This window comes from Haliaeetus leucocephalus, unplaced genomic scaffold (assembly GCF_000737465.1).
Source record: "Haliaeetus leucocephalus isolate CR32 unplaced genomic scaffold, Haliaeetus_leucocephalus-4.0 Scaffold157, whole genome shotgun sequence".
Taxonomy (NCBI): Eukaryota; Metazoa; Chordata; class Aves; order Accipitriformes; family Accipitridae; genus Haliaeetus; species Haliaeetus leucocephalus.
The window spans coordinates 2,144,216-2,167,201 of NW_010972593.1; the positions used below are offsets into that span (position 1 = coordinate 2,144,216).

General features: G+C 48.7%; 1 protein-coding gene across 1 annotated transcript; it reads right to left on the bottom strand.

The window, feature by feature from the left end:
* Positions 1-12,006: 12,006 nt before the first annotated feature.
* Positions 12,007-22,138, bottom strand: ACER1 (alkaline ceramidase 1). Its single transcript, XM_010562288.1, has 6 exons — positions 22,046-22,138; positions 15,518-15,632; positions 15,007-15,145; positions 13,735-13,872; positions 12,998-13,135; positions 12,007-12,175 (listed from the first exon to the last, which is right to left on the bottom strand). Exons 1-6 carry the CDS (start codon positions 22,136-22,138, stop codon positions 12,007-12,009), a joined length of 792 nt encoding a protein of 263 aa, XP_010560590.1.
* Between the last annotated feature and the right edge of the window lie 848 nt (positions 22,139-22,986).

The window sequence follows — 22,986 nt, forward strand, 5'->3', positions numbered from 1 at the left end:
GCCGCCGCCGCTCTCCGGCCCGGGCCTCGCGGGCCGCCCGCCGCCTTCCCCCGCCAGCGGCCGTGCCGTGATGGAGACCGCGGGGTAGAGAGGTGTTCGCGGCAGGGTAAACAATATCTCGTTTTCTGGTCTGTAGCGGGAGGCATTTGCAATGCAAATGGACCCAGGGATTCCTTCAGTGAAGCGGTGGTTATCAGCCGCAGGCTCAGCTGGGTGACGAGCCCGGAGGTCACTGTCCTGGCTGAGAAAGGAGCTGCTGGCTGCGGCGGGGGCATCATTAAAAGCCGCCCGCCCTGCAAACGCGGTTTTCTCAGCACCGCTGCTGACTCTGAGCGTGACATTTGCATCTGAAAAGTGGGTTTTGTTTACCTTTTCTTAGAGCTCTAAATGACAAGTTATTGCGCTCGATTTTGTGAGCCTTAAATTAACACCGGACCGTCATTACAAGTGCAATTTGTGACTGTTTCTTGAGCAAATTTTCTTTTAGATGCAAGGCAGAATTTTTTCTTCGTGCAAGTTTCTTTTTTGAAATAGTTTGTTGATCTCTGTAAGGCAGCAGAAAAGTGCGTGTTAGCCAATAACGCTGTGTGTGTTGCTAACTGATTGCCACAGGCAAGGATTAATCGGTTCCCAAATCATTCTAAAGAGCCAGTTTACCTCATCAACCTGATAGAGGATATTAGTAAAGCAAAATGCTTAATCGCTTCAGTTAACAACAACAACAACAAAAAAGAGCCTGATTTGGATTCTTTTAAGTGCTCCAGTTCTAATTTTCCATGTTTCTGTCTGATGCAGTCCCAAGAGACATCTCCTTGGACAGTCTCTTTTCTTCTCCATTGAGACAGGGCCTCTTTCTCTGGGAGTTCTCATTGATATCTTTAATTGTGGACATTATTCCCATGCACATGACTCTTAGGTCTAAATCTTTTATTTTCTAACTCCCAATCCTAGCTATTCACTCACAGCCTCATCACACTCCTTGGTGGTTACATGCTCCCAGGCCTGAATCCTTCCTGGAAATGTCTCCGTCTTTCCCAGCTTTGACTCCACTCTTGCTCTGTTGAATTTCCTTCTTGTGCAAGAGGTATTGCTCAGACACTCAAGACCCTGAACTTCTCCCTTTCCTGAAAAAGTGTCTGTTGACTTCCTCTGAAACATCATTAGAATTTGCTTTTTATTCTAATTCCCATTGGTGACAATGTTCTGTGCCTTTATTTTTGCCCAGCCCGGTGTTAATGGTTGTTTTCATGCTCTCCCAGTGCGGGAGCTGGACTGCCCTCCCACTTCAGCACACCTGTATTTACTTCTGCTGGTTTGGACACAAGTCGCTCCTCCAGCTTCCAGCTGCTCTGTGGCCTGGGGTGGGATCTGAGCAAGAGCTTAGACGCTTCAGGTCAGGGATGGCAAACCCTGAGGTCAGGCGCCTCAGCTTCCATGGCACCTCAGGCAGGCAGTCTGATACATGGCCATTAAACTATACTGAAGAAGTTGGGGTGCCCCATTCAGAGCAAGCACATCATTATATTGACGCCTGCTCCAAGGCAGCACCCCAGGGCTCTGTGCTGGGAAAAGTAGCAAGAGTGGATTAATTTAAAATGAGCCCCAGCTCTCTACAGTCAACTGCAAAAATACTCAAGCAGAGAAATTCCTATAACCAGCCTTTGCTCCACTAGCAGTTCCCAGTTGTGAATGGTTTCCAGCCCAATGACTGATCAAGCTTATCCATGATTTCCTCTTCAAGCTCCCCCTGCCCCCCCCCCAAAAAAAAAAAAATCACAGCCAAGGGTAGAAAATTTGCCAGGCTCTATGGGAGTGTGCTGGGAGTTTTAGGTGCCGGGTAGTGCTGGGGAAGGTGGAGCCAGCAGCCATCCAGGCTCCTCCAAACTTCTAATTTTGCAGGGACATCTCAAGCTAACGAGCTGTCAGCTGAGTGCCTTCGCACCCAAGGCAGCCGTGGGCTGAGCTCCTGTTTCTTTATATCTATTCCAGCAACTTCTGGGTTTTGCAATAAGCGTCTGCAAATCCAATTAGCGTCTTTCTTTGTGGCACTGTATGCTGGCAGAGATCTGCTGTGTTGCTGCCATCTACAGTAGGGCCAGTGCCAATGGATAAGAAACACGTCTTATTTGCATATGCAAATATGCAAATGAAACATGACAGCTCTCCCTAATTTTTGTTTGGGCTTTTTATTTTTCTTTCCAGAGTCTTGCTTCAAAGATCCTTGTCTTGGACTGAAAGGTGTGTGTTTAATCTGGCTTGGCTCCTGATAGGGGACTATGCCAAGGACTGGGTCTGTCCCCTGACAGTTGGGGATGGTGGAAAATAAAGTGGAAAAAAGACTTTGCACTGCACTTGTCCCTGTCTTGGCCAGGTAAACCCAGGGATGGGAAAGATTTCTGGAGCATTTCCCCCAGCACAGGCTAATCTACAGTCCTGGGAAAGTACAACACATCCTTTCTCTTTCCTGCCAGTACACACCACGGCTGCTTTACAGACCAAACCTGGCTGTTCTTGGGGAGCATGAGGGAAGGAGGCAAGAACTGGGGTGTTTGAGAAGAGATGAGTCCTAGTGCTTTGGTGGGGAAAGTCATGTCACATATGAGTTGGGACAGCGCGGCCCACGCTCGGGTGTCCACAGACGCCTCATGGGAGAGGACTGGCCAGCAGGCACTGAACTGTGACTCAGCCCACCCCAGCTTTTCTGAGGCTCTGTCTGGGCAGCAGGCAACAACCGTCAGAACTGCACCTCTCCTCCTTCCTCCTCATCTCCCCCTCTCTGCAGGAACACAACATTGATCCCCCCCAAGTATCCCCCCCACCCCCCGCCAGCAGCCCCCCCCGACAATCCCAATTGCCATGCAACCCAAGATGCCCAAATTGCTTACTCGCCAGCCTCCAAGCAACATCTCTCATTTTGCTGCAAAAGTACTTTCCTGGGCTTAGCATCACTCATCGGGGTGGTTGGCTGTACATCTGCTGTAAGGCCCTATCGTCAATTTGTATGTGTGCATCTGTATGTTTGTGGCTTGCCCTTCCTATCCCTGGAGAAACAAGTTTGTTTCACTGGGTTTTTTTGTCATTCATTATTATTTTCCCATTACTAATTTAGTTGCATCTTTCCTGTTTCCACTCTTGAACTGAAGACCGCAATTTCTGCGGTCAGTCTGTGCTTTGAGTGCCTGGACACCAGCCAGCCAACAAGCACTTAAAGAGTCAGGTAGTGTAGAAAAATGATGGTCTTGTAATAGTCCCACAGACTTAACGATTAAGACACAAATCTTGCATTTGAACAGGGTTTCTCTGAGAAAATACATTCCTCCACTTTGTGTCCATATGCAACATGACTGAGTGGAAAGACCCCCAAGTTCTCTCCTGGGCATGTGTAAGTCACTTCACTGCCTTCTTTTACCAGATGCAAAATTATTATAGTGATCTTCATCTACTTTCATGAAGCACTTCCAATAAGCCAAATACTCTGTGGCGTTTCCAAGATGAACATACCTGCAGTCAAAACAAAGAACTGATGATATTTCAGGTAACAAGGGGCAGACATCTTTCTACTGGTACTTACCATGGCTTTGCCAACAACAGTGTCACGTCCTTACATACAGCCTCAGAAATCGAGAGAGGATTTGGTTTCTCTGGTGGCACCAAGGAGAGCTGGGTGTTGCTTTGGTTTGTGTATGGCTGCCTGTGGCCTCTGTTGTCTTCAGTTCATGGCACAGGCTCACTGCAGGACTTGTCCGTGTTGGCTGCCAGGGAGAAAACAGAACAGGTAGTAACAGAGAGAGAAGCTGTGAGTGAGAAGGAGTTAGTTAGTTCTGCGGTGATGCTCGTTCTGGTGTAGCGGGGCTCCTGGTTTGCTGATCAGCATTGGGATCCCTGCAGGGAAGAGTATTTGTTCAAATCAGCTGTTACTCCTAGCAATATTTATTCTTCTAAAAATGATTTTGTTTTGCCTGTTCTTTGCCTTCCCCTCCTTCTCCAATTCACACTCCACACTACGGTATTCACAGCACATATTTAACACCAGGGTAGTATAGCGAAAGTCCAGATTGTTAATAGCCAAAAACTCTGATTGCCAAAAAGATACTCCTAGCAACTACTAGCTGCATCTGGGAAAAATTACAGACAGCTTGGAAATCCTTAGTTCCCTTATTAATGAAGGACTTAGTAGAAAAAAACCCACACTGTAATACAGTTTAGCTTAACTAAGTTCTTTTGTGCCTGAGGAAAATCTAAATTATAGCGTACTATAGCTACTGAAAAATGCAAAAGGCTTTTAATGTACAATAACCCTCCAAACCAGAAGGAAGAGGGAAAATTTTCTTAGTAAGTGGGAACACAATGAGAATTTATTTTATTCTCTCTGTGTATTTAGTGCTGGTGAAAAGAGCCAGATGAATAGTCACAAATACATCATGTCCCTTGCAGATGCAACATGGGCAGCACAAGCGTCCCCAAACTGCCCCGCTAACGTGCTTCAATTCTGAATGAGAAGGACCAGCTTTCTGGGTGAGAAAGGAGTCTGTCTCTATTCAGTCCCTGACCCCTCTGCTCAAGGCTGTTAATGAAGGGGCCTCATTAACACCAAAGGTGAGGTTGGCATTATAATGTAGCTACTGGTCCACTGCAGGCTGAATTGATACCTATCAATTCGTTTCGCCTGGCTATTGAGCAGCCGTCGGATGACGGTACCTTTCTCTTGTACTCTACAGACAGAGGTCAGGTTTGGCCAAGTGATGTAACGGTCTGTGTCGTGCCAAACCCACCAGCCGGCTGGACCTGCCACGAAGAGCATTTCACAAGCTGGATTTGTCCAACACTGAATACGAGCTGCTGGCAGAAGTGCAGGCTGGAGAAGATGGGCCCAGGCACCTTATGTGCCCGTTGGAGCAAACACAATCATGGTACAATAGGAGGGAGTGAGATTCACTGCCGAAATTTGTGTCTGCTTTGCATGGGGCTTCTTTTGGTTGATGCCAAAGTCATTGAAAGGTGCTCATCTGCATGCTCAGAGAGAGGCCAGCTTCTGACTGGTGACTGTCACCCTAGACAGGGTAACCTTTAGGCCACTGAAAAATACCAGATGGGGGAAAAAAATAGCTTGAAAAGTAGGACATGATAGGAGAAGATCAGCAGGGGAGTCTGACCAGCACCAAAAAGCCTGTTCTGAATTGTTTTCTGGATTGAAGAGTCCAAAAAGCGAGTAGGAATTACTATCCCAGACAAATACACTGTCTGAGATGCAACCTCTCCCAAGGCACTCCCAGTGTTTGGAGTTCCCTAGGGCTCTAATGTAGCAGTCTGATGGCTGCACACTTATGCTTGCCATGTTTCTGAGCATCCTGAGCTCTGGCTTACATTGTGTGGTGCCTTTTCCTCTTGGGACTGGTGTTTCTGCTATTTCTGACCCCAGTAAGTCAGCTTGGTGGTTTTCAGAGCAACTGGCTGTTTCCAACATCAGCAGATACCCAGCCTGGTGGTTTGATCCTCTCTATACTCAGAGCAGATTGTGAGACATCTCAGACCCGGTGGAGCAGCGTTTCAGAGCCTGTAACATTCAAATTAGCATGAATTTCTGATTTTTGTGGATTCTGGGTCAGCTGCTCTCATGACAGATTCCAGCAAAACTAAGCTGTTTTGCTAGAATGGTATGAAATGAGCTTTCACCTGTCTACACAGCAACTGGAGGTGGGGTTGCCACATATGTAAATGTATGCAAACCACCTCTGATCTAGCTAGGTCAGGTACGATAGCAGTTCAGATAATCCCCCACGCTGCAGTATAGGCTATGCAAACTTGCCTATGACCCAGGGAATTTGGCTGGCCCTACCACGCTGAAATTTATCCCGCTGAAACTTAAACATTATCACTGATATCGCCACCTGTGAGACAATAGTGTACCTGATTGCAGCAAAGTCATATCACAGCAGTGTGGCACGTCTCAAACACCTTGGAGCTTGATTTTGTTGCATAAAGGCCCAGCCAGTGCAGTTTCAAGGGAGTCAGGCTGGACTATAAAGCGACATGCGACATAACCATTCCAACCAACACAGGGAGAAGTGGGAATTGTCTCTGTAGCTACACTGTGGAGGCAGAGCTGTAACAAATTCTTTCCCTTTGTTACTCAGGCATCAAAATAAAGCATGTAATACATGCTCATGAGCGAATCCATTACACATACATTTTAGATGCCATCAATATTTTGGATAGATGAAGAATACAATCAATTTGGACACATTTCATGCAATTTTGAAATGCATTATGTAAACATTGCAGATGCAGGCCATTTTCTTCCATTGCCTGTGCATTTTTATATGCTATGAAATCTATTTTAAATATATGCGTGAAATGTGTCATGAAACATCTGACATATGTGGAAAACATATTACTGTACCGTATGGGCAGTGTATAAGGTCGCTCATGAACAGCTTGAAAACAGCAATCATTTGCATATGGATATATAGCTGTTTATATGATGATACCATCATAGGGGAATAAGGGGTATGTCCCAGGTCCATGTAGGTCACTGGCAATTTCGGTACTGTCAGACTCATGGTGAGTAAAGTTATGAGGACACATACACATAGCTAAAGTATTCAGTGCCTGGAAATTTTCATGTGTTCCTCATAACAGATCAATTCACAGAGTTTTGTGGAAGGTAAGGCACGGTAAGCAGGAGAGCAGAATCATGTTTCTAGTGACCCTTTGCTCTGTGATATTTTGATCATTAAGTCATCCTTGTTCACGGCACCTTTCTGCTGTTACAGAGCAGATCCTGTTCTCCCTTTCAAGCATCCACTTCGGACTGGACTCGCTCTCTGGGCTGAATAGAGTTAGTACACATTGGGGATGGTACAAATGGGGTCAGACCCTGTCTTTAATCTCTATGTATGTCTTTCTGTAAGGATGCTAAATGCTATTCAGTGTTACATGAGTAAATCTTTAAGTCAGATAGGATGATTCATGATGAATAACAAATTCAACTTGTTGCCATTTTTGCTCTGTTTCACAGATTTGGTTTTGATTTCACTTGGCAGTACTCTGGTGGATGTTAATACTTGGCAATATTAGGATAGTAAACAGCAAAATCTCACATATATTAATTTTTGCATTTTCACATTACAGTTCTTCATTGATTAATTTTTAAATTGGTCCCAGAAAGCACTTAGAGAAATATTGCAGTTTGCACTTTATTGGCATTACATGGCACTATTTCTGGCTCCAGCCCAGTAAAATATATTCTTAAGTGTAAGCAAGTGCCATTGATATCAATGGAATTATTCATATTCTTAAAATTAAACATATGCTTAAGCATTTTAGTGAACTGAGACAGCTGGTCTCTTATGGAAGGACTATCTAAATAAATGCAGCATCAATTGCAGGTTGTGAATTTTATAACCCAATGCACAATTGAATGTTGCTTTTGGTGACTACTTCAGCATTTGAGATAAATCTTTGCCTTTTGTTAAATATTTGTAATGGTGAAACTAAGCGTGCCATTTCAGAACAACCTGATTCAGTTTTATGCTTAAACACATTTATAAAAACCCATGTGCTTAAGTGAGCTCATGAATCGGGACCCAAGTCACTGAATGTTCATAGAAAGTGAATTAAAGAAAGCAGAGAACAGTCCTAATTGAAACCATGTTTTGAGCTGTAATGTGAAGGCACAGAAAAATTAATCCTCCCATTGTAGGTATTTTGATAGCAGCCATTACTAGAGAATTGAAGTTATTTGAACCACTTTGTCAGACAAATGTGAACTGCTTGTTTTTCTTCTGAAAACAGCAGTGAGAATGTCTTACTAAGTGGAACCAAATCATGGGGTTTTATAGAAACAGCTGAAGAAATCATTTGATCTTGTGATTAAAAATAATTTTTCGTCAACTGGTTTATTTGGCCAAGTAATGGCTGTGCTTCTCCTTACTGAGAAGTGAATTTTACCCACATTTCCTCTATGGTCACTGGTCAAAACCAGCCCCGATTATATGTGCAGCCACCACATGAGCTAATACAGAAAGACATAGGCAGGGGACCTCAAGATCCTGACTGCTGCAAACACGGTGACAGAATATTTGCTGAAATATGACTTTCAGATCCAGACCTGATACCTTTCATCTGTCCAGAATAGCCATCAAAATCTGGAAAATTGTGGCATTCATTTATGTCCCTATGGCTAATTTTGTCTTATGTGAAAAGCGGAGAGCAAGGATGTAGGTGGAACAGTTAAAAAAAGAAGAAACATCTTGCCTAGCAGTTGTGATGCAGGTGTAACAGAACTGCCAGCCCCTGAGTTAGAAATCCTGTGTCAAATCTCAAAAGTAGCACTTAGAGTTGAAAGGACAAAACTTTGAGAGGTCATAATTCTTGAGCTTATCTCTTTCTTTCCTGGGTTCCTTAGCCCTTTGTATTCATGGTTTCAAACTTTTGACTGCAGACTTTGGAGATTAAAACTAAAAAAAAAAAAAAACAAAGCTGAATCAATGTTGTTTTAACATGACTCCAGCAGAGGGTTCTTTAAATCAGTTGTAAAGATTGCCAGGCTGGCAATAAAATCCCAGGACCTAGCGACATCCATTCTGTGTTTCAAAACTATTATCTTCCTTCTCTTTGAGACAGTTAACAAATAAAGATCTTTTGCAAAAGGCATAAGAGACAGTCCAGTGAAGCAATTTCTTCTCCTGGCATTGTTAAGAGCAGGGACTGGGTTATTATTAATTAGTTTTGCATTATTTATGCAGGTCCATGAATGTGCAATGTCTTTTACAGATAAATCACTCTGCCTTGAAAAGTTTCCACTCTGCGAGCCAAATCCTGCAATGTAAATCTGTACCAGCAGGAGACAATTCGGTGCAGCAGAACAGGTAAGTGTTAATCTTTGATGCTGCAGGACTGGTGCGTTATCAACATTATTATTTCATTTGTGTTGCAATTGCACCAAATAGACTCAACTGATGCTGTTGTTTCACAACCTCTTTAATCTGGCACCAGTTGAAAGGAGCAGCCTCTATCCTCTTCCTCATTCCTGCTCCCTTCTCTTGCCTCTTTTCTTGTGGTTTAGGCAGCCACATGGGGACCCAAATCAGGGAAATGATCCGGGTTAAGGCTCATCTGGCAAAAATAAGGAAAGGTTTAATTTTGACCAGTCCTAACTCAAATCCCCGAGTGCACGGGTTTGCAGCTCTTCCTGCCCTGCTTATTTTCCTGTGTTGCTCTGCTGAGTGAGCTGGCTGGTTACACCCGGAGAGGCACTCACATGGCCAAGGGTCCTGGTGCAGAAGGTACCATCAGAACTCCCCATGGCCTGGGGGGGTCAAGAAGCAGCCACTGTTGCCTTTCACCCTCTGAGGGCTCCCAGCTTTACCCGCTCAGCATGCTGGTCATCCCTGCAGGATCCCTTTCAGCTCAAGGCAAAAATGCTCTGACTCATCCCTTTGACAGCCCCGCTCGTTTTTATGGGGTGTTTGTCAGCTCTGCAGTGCAGGCTGCGCCCCACAAGCTGGAGCCGTGGCTCCCTGGCAGGAAGGACAGAGCATCCCCAGCAGCTCAGGGACCTTTTGGAGGTGCGACCCCAGCCTCAGATAACTGGGGACACACTGGTGTCAGGGCTGCTTCGCTTTCTCAGGCTACAGCCCCGCTTGGAGCAGGAGGCCCTGCCTCGGGCGCTGCAGTCCTTTTAAAGCTGCTTTGTGGGTTTCTTTTCTTTTTTCTCTTTCTTTTTTTTTTTTTTTTTTTCCCCCCAGGTTCCCAGGGCTGGGGATTCAGCTTCTGGCTTCATCCAGAAATCCCTGAGGGTTTCAGATCCCCACGAGGCCTCTCAATGTCTTGATCTGCTTGAATAGGCATTTTTAACGCGGCCCTGGCTGTCATCAGGGCCTGTTACAGTCACTCAACTGCAGCAACATTGTTCTCAAGGCAGCGGCGCCTGGGACACCTCCCTTATTACCATACCGCACGGGGGATTTTGCCGCTGGGTTTCTCTGCCGAGCATCACACCAGCTCCGTGGCCGAAGACGGCCAATTAGTCCTCCTCGCCCACGTCCCAGCCTCCATCCATCCCTTCGTGGCTCAAGCATCTCCGGCCTGCTGGCGCCTGTCCATCTCCAGCGGTCCTGTCGGAGGTGAAGGTGACCCCCTTTTCCTGTGCCAGGCTCCCTGGCAACGCGGCCTTTCTTTGCGAGCGGCCTCCTCCACCCCCTGACGGGGAGAGGGGCTGTGAAAGCCCCGCTGCACTTTTGAACTTGCTGCCGGCGCGCTCAGTGGCTGTGCAGGGCAGCGCCGACGGAGGGGCCGAGCCCAGCGGGGACCCGGTGCAATTGCCCAGAAGTTATTAATAGGCTGTAGAAGAATGTGATGGGCTGGGGAAGGGGTGAGGCAGGGGGAGAGCAAGAGGGAGCAAAACAGGGAGGGTCAGCGAAGGGGAGATGGGGTGATGAGGGGAGAGGCAAGAGTGATGGCATGCAGGAGAGACAAAGAGGCAGACAGAGGAGATGGGCACCGGCATGGGGAGGCAAGGGCACACAAAGGCTGGAGGTCTGTGTCCCCCTTGTCCTGCACCTTGTGCAGGTGTCTTATTGCTGGCTGTGCTGGCAGAGAGATGTCTGACCCCGGTGCCAAGGGATGGAGAGGGCAGAGGCACCAGTCCTGGGGGTTCAGTCCTTGCTCAAGGCATCCCTTTCCAGAGATGAAATATTGCTTGGGGTTCATGAGCCAAATTTGCCATCTAGTGGCTCTGGGGACCATTGCAGAGGAACCCACGAGGCAGCAGTGGCCATGGGAGGGCCATGGCATAGGCGCTGCGTGGCATGCTGCGCAGCACCTTCTGCCTCTGAGGTTAAGCCCAGAGTACTTCTGCTTTTGCTTTACTCACAGGGGCCCAAAAATTCTGTGGTCCCTGGAGTGGCATTACCTTGTTCTGTCTGCATTGCAGGGAACCAACCTCAGCCACTCTGCCAGCCTCTTGGTGCTTTCCAGAGACAGTCCCCGCTCGTTGTGCAAGGACCCAGACCCACAACATGGTTCAACTTGTCACTGTAACACAGCAAGGCTCGGAGAGCAAGAGTGTGTCCCGTGGCTGTGAGAGCAATTTCTTTGCTGTTACACTGTGGGGAGAACCTGGAAAGCACCACTTTGTACCCGTGGCACAGCAGTGGTCTTTCTCTGAGGCTTTACATCTTCTCTTTGTTCTTGCAAAGGTACCGATATGTTTATCTAATGTACTGGCTCTTTACCTCACTTTCTGCCACCAGCCAGCCCTTTCAGTAAGCAGAGGAGTCTCCAAGTTGCACATGGCCATTGGAGACTGTCAGAGCTGGGGAGGAACAAGGGCTACTGGGGGTTGAAGAAGGGGTAGAGCCTGGGGTAGAGCACCCCAGGACCTGGGCCAGAAGAGCCTCTTTTGGGCTGTCACCCAGGAGGATTTCTTTTTATAAACCACTCTCCCTAGCTCAGAGAGAGCTTTGGTCACCCTGTCTGTGCGAGTGACTGGCAGATAATGAGGGATGTGGTGCAGTCAGGGAAAAGAAAGGGGCAGTGCAAGTCAGTGTCCATAGCTTTAATGCACAGCCCTCCTGAGCAAGACCACATATATCAATAAATAAAATTAATAATAATAATTACAGCAGCCCCAACAAACCCAGCTGCCACCAGTTTGGCTTCTGTGTTCTCCACTGTGCCCTTGTCAGCAAGGGGTGCCACTGCTTGACTAATGCAGAAGACACAGAAGAAGCACAGTCTCCCTCCCCTTCTCAGTGGGGATCTGCTGGAGGAGGAGATCTTCGGTTCCCCGGACGCCAGTCTGGGCAGAGTCGTCCAGGGCACCTGCGGGTTCCCACCCTGCTTCATGCCCGGCATCATGAGGCCTCAGCTGCTCCCTGCCCCATCCGCTAGCCACATTGCCCTTGTCCGAGGAACAGGCGCACAGCCGAGGTGTTCCCCATGCAGACACACACGTGTGCATCACGCACCCCGTGCCCAAGGGATGCCCGAGGGCAACCGGCTCTAGCACTGCTTGTGGGGTTCTTCCAGGGTAACGTAAGGCACCACGACAGGCCAGGAGTCACTGGGCCAATATTCTAGCTTTGGCTTGAACAATGGCATCTCGTAGCAGACATCAAAGTAGATGACCAGTGGGCAGCAGTATAGGAGGGACATGGCTATCAGCACGTGCCTGGCAAGGAAATGAAAAAGACATGTGTTGGACAGGGGTAACTCCATCTGCTCCTTCTGCACCTTGTAGCGGTGTGTGGCTGGCATTGTCACCGTGAGGCTAGAGCCAAGGGGTACAGTAACGGCAGGCAAAGGTCCCAGTCCTGTGATGCACGAGGGCTGCAGGGAGTGTGGGTCCTGCGGGGTTTGTGCCTATGCGGAAATCCTAGAAGAGCTCTGTGAGCTGGGGCGGGGGCAATTCCTTGTGCAGAGAGGATGGGGTGATATAGGCAACTTAAGCCCTAAACCAAACCACCCATTCCACCTTGCCTGGCCTAGCCCAGCAGCGCTCGGTGTCTGTCCAAGTCATGCCAGTGATTTGTGAGGATTAATCTGAGAATGCACGCTGTGTGCAGCACTTATAGCCACACTTGGCCAGGCACTGAAATATCTTGCCCAAGCAAATCACTGTCTTTCAGTTTGGCTAGTAAAATAACTCAAAGAACATTGCACTTCATACAGCTTCCTGGGAGCAGATGCAGCCCTTTGAAAGCAAGCTGCTTACCTGGAGGGACTTTTAGAACAATTTCACTTGCAAAACACTGTTTGACTGGTGCAGAGGAGGTAAGGGATATTAAGCAGTGATTAGGACCAAATCCTTGACCTGGGGCCAGGGTGAAGAGCAGCATCAATAGCAACAGAGGAAAGGGGGAGAGGGTTGGGCAGAGATGCGGCTGCTCCCTAGTCCAGTATCACACCTCTGCTGCCATTTCTCCCTAGCTGTGGCCCTTCAGCCCCTGAAATGTTTGGGTTGGGGTTCCTGCCTCTATGCTGGAGCCCTTACCAGAAGCTGTGGAAGTAGGGGAAGTTGATCGCCTGCCAGAGCCCACAAAGCCACCTGTCGCTTATCCAGCTGCTGATGGCCAGTACCCACCACAAGACCATGACTGCGGCCATCCGGTGAACCCTTTTGTCATTGCACCTGGAAGACACAGCGAGGGAGAGGAAGCGGAGTATCGTGTTGGAATGAAAGTGAGTTTTAAAGAGGGCTGGTGTCCTGTCTGCAAATGCTGATGCAACAGGGCAAAACCCAGCGAGTCTCTTCTGGAGGGTATTAATCAGAGCACAAGAACTGGAGAAGTGTGGCTCTCTAGACAGGGTTTGTGACTTTCTGTAGGTGAGGATGATGCTAGAGATGCCAAGGCACTCTTATCTTTCTCCCCAAATCCTGGTGGGTTCTCCCAACCCCACACTGGTTCCCAAATCCCCCACAAAGGGGAAAGAGCTGCAGAGTTGGCAGCTGGGGAGGAGGAGATACACTTGTCCCATGGCCTGTCCCCATTCTGTGTGGCACCTGGGCCAGATGGCCTTCTTGTATCCAACCACCCACAGTCCTTCCTGTGCCTCTTCCTGGTCCCTCCCAGGCTGCCCCAATTCTTTGCAGAGCTGATTGATAGTCTAACATGTGGCTGATGAAGACTTAGGCTCAATTCACTGTTGTGCACAGAGTCACTGCCACATGTGAGCCTGCCAAGAGCATGCAATGGTCCTGCAGATAACCCCTTTCAGCCCCCTCCTTACTTTTTCAGCTCACGCCATGTCAGGTACAGCAGGTGGAAGGCGATGCAGTTGAGCACATAGGCATTGAAAGCTGGTTTGATGAAGGACATCAAGGTACTGATCACGGTGGTGATACCACTCAACCAGAAGAAATGCTTCCTAAAGGGAGTTGGGAGTGAGTGTCAGTGCCCCCAAGGCTCACAGTATGGAAAGATAAGGATGGGAGAGGTTCTGCTCATTGTCTGGGAGAGGAAACCCTTCTCCAGCACCTCCAATCTGTTTGCACGTGGCTGACCTCAGCCTCTGCAGTAGTCCTGGCAGGAAGGCTGAGGTATGTGATTATATCTGTGCTTTGCCCAAAGCCACCCAGTTAGTTCATGACAGAGTGGGGAACACAGCCCAGAAGGTAGCTTGTGCACTTCCACGGTGATGCCAGAGAGGAGCATGGAGAGGCAAAGGCATTGGGAGCTTTGCACCGGGAAGGGCTGCAAAGCAGGAGTCCCAACAGTGGCAGGCAGGGGCTTGAGCTGTGCAAACATGCAGATTTGGGCTGACTGAACAACAATAGGGCTCAGAGGGGCCTTTCACATGCAAATCCCTTCCCAAGTGCCTTCCCCTCTCCCCCAGCCATGTCTCCACAGTGAACTCCTGGTGACCTCCTCTTCGGCATGGGAAGAGCAGACCTGGAGCAGGCCTTTGCAAGGCTTCTAACTGGGCTGGCTCAGAGGGCTCCAGCAAGCCTGCCAGGATAGGACCATCCTTTGAGCAAAGCCCTGCTGCGTTTCTGTTTCTGTTCACCCAGTATCCCTGTCCTTTCTGCTGAGCTCCTCTAGCCCAGCCAGCCCTGCAAACAACCTTTGAAATGTGGGGTGTTAACTTGGACCAGCTTGTCCTATGTGAAACCCCATCAGCACCTCTGTGGGAAAGCTCTCTGTGGATGGCAGGGGACGCTGTAACAGTTTGACAGCATGGGTAATTGAATGTCAGTGCTCAGGAACATTTAATTTCCCAATTAATTTTGAAATTCTCCACGCAAAGTTTCCCCTGCAGCTTTGCGAGGCAAGGAACAGCACAGCCCTTCCCTGTGGGAGGGTTTCTTACTCTTCCTCTCTCAGCACATCCACCACTGAGTGATGGAAGGTCTGGTCCTGAAGCAAACCGCAGTAACCTCAAAGCTGACCCCTTGCAGGGGAGCTGGCTGGGGGCTGGAGGGATCTGTGGGTCACACGCATCAATGTCAATGTCCCATCCCTCCCCTCAGAGCCTGCAACCCTATGTCCCTCTGAGTCATACCTGGTCTTGATGCACCTGGGGAAGTAAACCCTCGGGTACCAAAAGGAATATGCCACAGCCAGTGTCCAGAGGATAGAGAGCTCATCCAAGAGTTGTCCTACGTAGCTCAGGGTCATGTGAAAGTACATGGAAAAGATACCTGCGAGGAGCAAGGACAGTTTGTGTCAGCAAAGTTGCATCCTTGCACAAGCCTGTCTGGCCTGGGAAGTTCTCGGGAGCCATTCCTAAAGACACACTGTTCCTGAAGAGCAGGGCATGGACCTTGGTGTTAATGGAGGCCTGAGTGAGTCAGTCCACACAGCACCATGGGGATTTACTGGGCTGGAAGCTGTGCATCCACAGCCAGCAGGAACCATGAGCTGCGGGGCTTCAAACAGACGCGGCTGTTCGGTTTCCCACCCCAGCTTGCCCCTGTGCTTTGGCCACTAAGAACCAGCCTCCAAAGGTATAATGAATGAACAGTCAGGTACTCTGGCAACCTGTCTGGTCTTCTCACAACCTTGGCACCCACCTACGCAGAAAAGCAGGCAGGAGACGACATACATGGGCAAGGCACGGTGCTGACGGTACTGCCGGTTCAGGTAGAGCAAGGCGGGAGAAAGGACAAAGAAGCTTACATTGCTGATCTGAAAAACAAGAGGCGCATTCAGCTTATTGCATGATCTTGGGCAAGTACCATCCCACCATGTGCCTCAGTATCTCCATGTGTGAAGAGGATACGGATCTCTAGTGGAAAGCATCTCATGGAAGCAGGTATTACTCTTGGCACAGGGACAGGGCAGAGGCGTTTCTCGAGAAGTGAGGCTGGAACTGGAAGGACAGCTATTGCTGTGACAGCAATGGCTGCAGACATCTATGATCTCCCTGCAGGCACCTCTGGGGCAAACAAGCCCAGGGTAAGCCGGTGTGCCCCTTTTGGGTGACGGTTTAGTTTCAGCTGCCCAGTGTCTTCAAGCAAGCTGCCAAAGCTCTTCTGTTTGCAGCCATTTCCCTCTCCCATCAACCCGGACCTGCCAGAAACTCCCTGGATGGCTTCTGCCCCTTTCAGCCAGCAGCCAGCCCCCTGCGAGGAGCTGGGTGGGTGTGAGGAGCTAGGCCACCATGGCAAGCCACTGTCAGGAAAAGCATTGTTAACTGGGAGTGGGTGCAGTGGAGAGCAGGACAAGCAGGACGTTGGTAGGTAGGAACAGGCAGGATTGAGGTGACATCCTGTAGTGTCATGTGCAAAGCTACCTGGCCTGGAGCAGGGAGGTATTCTGGACACTAGTAATTACATGAAGTCATAAACCTCCTTTAAACATACATAGCAAATGAATGCAGTGAAAATATTCTGCCCTGATTTCCAACTCCGCAAAATTGCTGCATTGACAGACTTTGATTTGTCTGGGGAGGAGGGCATGGTACTGGGGCTCAGCCTGTTGCAGCTGCCTGGGCTGGTTGAAGGTGCCAGTGCTTTGTGGAATGGCAGATGCTGATGGGCAAAATGTGGGAGCTGGGGAGGAGCAGCAAGTGCCCAAAGTCTGGACCTGTGTGCTGGATCAAGCCCGCTCCACCCTGCGGCTACAGGGGAATGAAGTTTGAAATAATCCTTACCCTCTGTGGGTTCTTACCCTGGCTTTTTCACCTGATTTTGCAAACTCAGTAAAGGGATATCACAGGGAAGCACAGCCTCCCCAGGGAAAATCCTTCTTGCTCATGAAAGGTTGGGACTGTGGTGCCACGTTTTACCTGCCAGACAGCTCTTTGGGGCTTTGGAAGAGCAGGGCAGAGCCATCTGCTAAAATGCCATTTGGCAAGCCACCAGGGTGACTTTTATCTCACCCTGACAATCCTTTTCCTTTCATCTTCCAGTTAGATGCTGACCCAGACCCCAAGCCTGGAATCTGACCTCCACTGCTGGAGTCTCACTCCTCAGCAGCCCTTACATGCACCAGGTAAACTGCAAAATCTACGCTTGGCTTGTGATGTCCCATGGGATCTAAGTTTACAGTAACAGGGCTGCAAATCACAGAGATGTTGTCATATATGTGAAACACACCCTCTCATATTCCAGAGGGAAACACAATTCATGCTTAATGTAAGGTCTCTATTCCCTTTAACACCTGGAGATTAATCTTGAATTTCACTAAGGCTTTCATGAAACAAGTTGATGCTCCCATTAACAGCAATTCTCAGGCCAAGTGTATTGGTTTTCTATAGGTGCTTAGAGCCAAATCCAGGCCTGTTCCCATTCCAGCTATGAAAAGAGAAGTGCTGGTCCCACTTGCACACTCGAGGTCAAACTGTTCGGAAATGATCGAGAAACCAAACTGTGTGTTAAAGTAACAACTGTGTTGCAAACACTTCTTTTCCTGTTAAATGGTTAAAGAGGCTTTTGGAAGACACTCAGGGATAGCAAGAAGAGACAAAATGCTTGCAGAAAAGGCAGCAGTATGCAAGTGCCAGCATGCATGTCAAAGTGAGGAAATGCAGGAGTTTGAGATTGTGTATGAAGAGGTCTGAATCCCTGCTGCAGTGGGCATTGCAACAGTCCTATTAATTACATGATAGCAATGTTATCGCTTCATTAAGTCAGTATGAGATGTGCAAGATCAGATATCAGAGGGGAGGGATAATCAGGGGAACTGTGCCAATAGGGTCAAAAAGATGGAGCGATTCCTTGTAAAGCAGCCAAACTCAGAGCTTAGGGGAGATCTGCTACAAAACTGCATCTGTGGAGGAGGACACAGGGTCTTCATCACTTGTTGGATCCAAGCCCTGATTTGTAAGTGCTGTCTTATATCTTCCCTCTAGGATGTGGCAAGCTCCATCTGAAATGGGCTTAGGAGTGTTTTGTTCACAGTACTCCCATTAGGAAGTTTTTCCAGAGTCTCTGCTCATGTTGAGTCCCCCCAGCACAGCTTCTACTTATACTGGGTTGTACTGGCCAGGAGGCACCAGCTCCCTCTGCCTGGGATGCCAGCGAGATAAGAGAGTGGTAATGGAGCCGAGGTGTCATTTGACCTGTGAGAGTGACTCAGCTCTGTGGCTTTGCACTGTGTGAGCTCACAGTGATGTCCCACTTCCTAACTAGTGTGAATTATTGCTCCAGGTGCCTAAGCCAAGCCCACCTGTATTGGCATTTGCTTCTTTGACTAAGAAAAAAGCAAGACTGGGATCAGTGACATGGCTCTAATACTGGTGCATTAGCAGGACCATGGGAAAGGCCCTAGGGCCTCTGCAACTCAGAACTTTGCAGCCTAAGATGGAGGGAGAGGCCTGCAGAGAATCTGTTTGCATCTCCATCCATGACAGGGTGAGAACAAGCCCCCCATACAGATCGGGACAGGAGGTGCTGGTTTGCAGAGCTCTGCCTGGCTCTGTGAGCACAGCAACAGTGCAACAGCGGCCAAGGCATGTGCCGGTCCTTGCTCAAGACAGGCATTTTCTGCAGTGAAAGGAGATTTCTGCAAGACTCATTGGAGTGCATTCATTCACTTAAAGGCCAGTGAACCAGGTTTAGCTGACAGAAGAGCCCACAGGGCCAAAGACAGAAGTCAATACCTCAGAGGCTCTCCAGACCTGTATAGCAAGTTCCTAATAACCAGTCCTGCGTAGCAGAAGATGAGGCTGCATGTCCTGACATCACAATGTCATGCCATTGCTTTGGGGCAGGAAACAGCTGTTTGTCTGGTGTTTGCAGAGTGCCAGGCAAGGACCTGCCATACTCCTGCATGAGACTTTCTGGGCAGACAAGAGAGCGATGCGTCTGCGAGGCTGAGGGGTTACTGAGCCCGTGCGGAGCGCTGGGGTGCACGCCACGGCTCTGATACACTGAAAGTGCTTCTCTGGGCGTATCTAGGTAATTTGCACCTGCAGTTGAGCTTATCTCCACCAATCGAGCTCTGGCTATACAGCAGTGTCAGAGCTCCTGCTGCTTTGCCAGAGAGACTGCTGAGGATTTGGGTGTCATTACCAGGCATCCTGGATCAGTCATATCAGGAAAGAAATGAGGATAGAAAGACAAGTCCCTGACTGATGACCCTCATGTAGCACAATCGGTTCTCCTATGAACAGTCAGAAGACAATAAATTTCTGGGTCACTGAGTCACTATAAATAGTTACCACTTTGTTGCTGAATTGCATCCAATCATGAGCCACCAAGTATTATTAGGTACTTAAAGATACTGTTTACATTCTTTGCTCATACCCTTGGTGCTTATTTCTAATAAAAAGCATCCAACCCAAGCAGAATTGAGTGAGAATGTGGCTGGCACAGAGGAATTCTCAGCAGCACTTTGCTGCTGCTGGCACAAAACTACCCTGCTTAAGCCCCGGGCAGTTTTGGGAAGAAGACATTGAAGTGGATGCTCCATTAGGAAGCCCTGCTGATTTAGTGGTGCAGGAGTCTTGGGTAGGAGCTGGCTAGATTCCCAGCTAGTCTAAAACTCTGGCAAACTGACGCTGAAGTCAATATTGATATAATTATCTCAGGGCACGCCAGTGAGATAAGGCCCATAAAGTTTGCCGCAGGGAAGAAGCGATCTGAATATGGGGAAAAAACAAATGGAGGAGAGAAGAGAAGGAGATCCAGGCTGTTAGGATCACATCTGAGATGATAGTGCCCTGAGCCCCAGCTGGATCTGCAACATGCTGCCAGCCAGCAGGGATAGCTAAGGATCTCAGTCTGGTCCAATTTCTATAGTCCCCCCTTTAGGGCACATCACAAGGTGCGAGAGAGCCGCAGCATGAAGAGGGCTCCCCTGGTGCTGCTGCAAGGGGTGAGAGCCAGGCAATGCCAGCCAGTGTGTGCAGACTGATGAAAGGGTGTTGCCCATGTAAGTGGTGCTCCTGCCTTCTTTTGGTTACAAGGTCTGGCCCTGAGCATGGTGCAGCCTTTGGGGCTGTTGTCAGATGCTCAGACAGCAGCAATTTTTAGGAGGGTTTGCTCTTTTGTCTCCCCTTGTTTGGACAGGAGATCACATGCCAGCCCTGATGCAGGCAGCTGTCAAGGCAGGTTTAGATCTCTGTTGCTTTCTTTAAATGGGAATCACATCTTAAGACAGAAACTGCAGAAGTGGTACCCTCCACCTGCACAGGCACTCTGCTGAGCTCCATGGTCTGGTAAAAGGGAGACTGGCAAGAAGGAGATCAGTGCAGGAACCAAAAAAAGCTCCTCTGCTGGGAAAGAGGTGCCCTGAGTTCACATGTGGAGAAGAACAAGGGCTAGTTTGATCACTGGAAAAAATCCTGCAGGGTTTGCTCTGCCCAAATCTCTCTGTGTTCCTCAGTATTGCACTAGTTTGCATCTGTGCAGAAACATGCATTGGAGAAGATTTCCTCTCCTGGAGGAAAGCTGTGTCTGAGTCCTACCCCGTGAAAATTCATCCCAACAAGCCCAGTATCTTGAAGGTGGTGTAGTCTGGAAACATGAGATGTGGCTGTGGCTAGTAGGGACCTCAGTCCAGAACTAGGCACCTGGGTAAGATTTTCAGGACTAGCTACATAATTTAGAAACCTGTGCCACAAAATGAACTAGGCAGCTAAGAGTTAATGTTTTATGGGAATTAGAGGGCTTTGGGTTCTAAGAAAGATAGTTATGCATCTGGCCACACACCAACCGGTGTCTAGCAGTGTGCCGCAGAGAAGTTAGACACATAAGTGCTTTTGGAAAGCTCCTGAGATCTTCTTGGTGTGTTAAGAGTCCTGAGCCACTTTGACAGTCTGGGTATAAATCAGGATCTTTGTGAAAATGGGGTCTCAGCTCCAAAGACATGTTTGAAAAATGCTGTCTATGTACTAAACTAGGAGGTGAGGCAAATTTATGTCCCAGAATGCATTCTGATTAAAAACTCTCATAACTTTCACACTTCCTGCTGTTTGTGTAAATCAACCCCTCCCTGTGTTGCCAGTGACACTCCAAAACACAGAGTCCTTTGGCATCTCCAGCTGTATTTGAAATGCTGATGTGAGTATAAGTGATTTCTGTACCTCCTTGCTAGTTATGCCTTGCTCTGCAGCTCTGAGCCCATCTGACAAGGATGCAGTGCCAGTAAACAGGCAACAGCACAACACATTCAGTTAGATGCCAGAGGGAAGCAGTATTTGGTCTGGACTGGCAGACCTTTATTTGTTAGCTGTCTCAAAGAAAAGGGACTATATACAGCCCAAGCATCCCTCCTCTGAGACCCTGGCTGGGCAATTAGGGCTGGGAGCTGTGGGACTCGGGTGAGGGAATTATCGTTATTATAGGCAATTTATTAAAGGCAGGAAATGCTTTGAAAAAAGAGGAAGAGACTTTTCCATGAGAACAAGAACTTCCAGTGTTAGACAGTAATTGCTAAATGTTGTAAACAAGGCCTTTGGAAGGTTGTAAATCCACATGCCTCACACCCCTGCTAGCCTGTAATTGCACTGGGGTAGAAGGACACGCTTGCAGAGACCGGTTATCTACTGAGTCCTCTGCAGACAGAGATGGATGCTTCTAGCCACACTTAAGCCAGGAGGCTGCATTCAAGGGACTGGTGCTGGATGGAGCCTGAATTATAAAGGATCATAGGAGGTGAAACTGGCTCATGCATCAGCTTTCCTCCGTCTTGAGTTCCGGATTCCCAACCTGCCTGACACGGTTCATGCAAGTGCTGTCTCTCATTTTGCCACTCCTGTACATTTAGCTGGAATATATGCGCCCTGTGTGGGACTTACCCCAGTTGGCAGGAGAGCTGCAGGACTGGTATAACAGGATCTCACAAATCTGGGCTAAGGAGCACTGCCAGAGTTTTCTCACTGGGAACTCAGCCCCACACGTGCCAGAAGTCCCCCTGACGCCAGCTCGTTTTGTGAGCAACTGACTGTTGTAAGCAATAAAAGTCCCATGATTTACCTGAAGCTCAGAAAGTATTCCCCATACCAGCACCCTCCAACACCAGGAATTTCAAAGGAGTGAGCAGGGGGAGAGAAAGCAAGGTTGTCCCTTCTCATCTCCCCAAAGCAGCTCCTGGGTGCCCAGAGCCATCTGCCTTCGCGCCCCAGCCTGCCCTTCGGATGCGCCCGCACTCACGGTGTTGTAGTACTCCGCAATGACTGTTGAGCGCTCAAAGTTGCCTTCACACCAGTCGACTTCGGCGCTCTGGTAGGAAAATATGCTCGGCATTGTTGGGCCACCTTTGTAAAAGGGAGAGGAGCACGTTAGTTTTGCACACGGGGAAGGAGTGTGCTGCACACCCAAAGGGAAGGTGGAGAAGCACACTCTGCCTGCCTGCTTCTTGCACACATGCACGCTTGCGTTGCACCAGTCTGCTCAAGCACAGCATCCTTACCCTGCTACGAAAGACTCACCCTCTTCCCAGCACGCATCACGTTGCAGAATATTTCCTCATCTATCCCCACAATGCAGGAGAGGCAAATCACCCTAGGAAATGTTCTTGAACTCTGAGCCTGGGAATGCTCACCACAGCCCCATCCACAGCATTAACATCTCTCATCAGGGGTCGTCGCTGCCACATGATGCTTCCCCATTTCAGCCTTGTCCTTGTCACCCTGTCTTCTCCCTTCTCTTCACTTTCTTTATGACTCAGATCTTTCTGCCAAGAGGACTTCCCTGTACTTTGTAGGCTGTGAGCTACCTTTTGGGAGTGGACAACTCTACAGGGTTTATTGCTCATTGGCTCTGTTCTTCTTAGTTGTTTCTCAGCATCTTCCTGAGGGCTGGAGCTCACTTTATGCAAGCTCAGCCCTGGAGCACCAGCATAGGCCCTAGGTATTACCAGAGTCCTGGGGGGGTAGAGCAAAGGCATTGGGAGGTGTTTCTTCAGTGGCAGTGATTTCACTTTGAATGCACTCCCATGCAAGCTCCATCCTGGTTTCCTAGTCTTTCACAGAGCTTTACACCTCAAGTGGGCTCTCCACAGCCAGGTTCCCAAGCCTGGCCTCTCGTAGTGGCAGAAGCTGCAGTTACAAGTGGGATTCTAAAAAAAAAATCTAACCTTTTGCCTGTTTTTC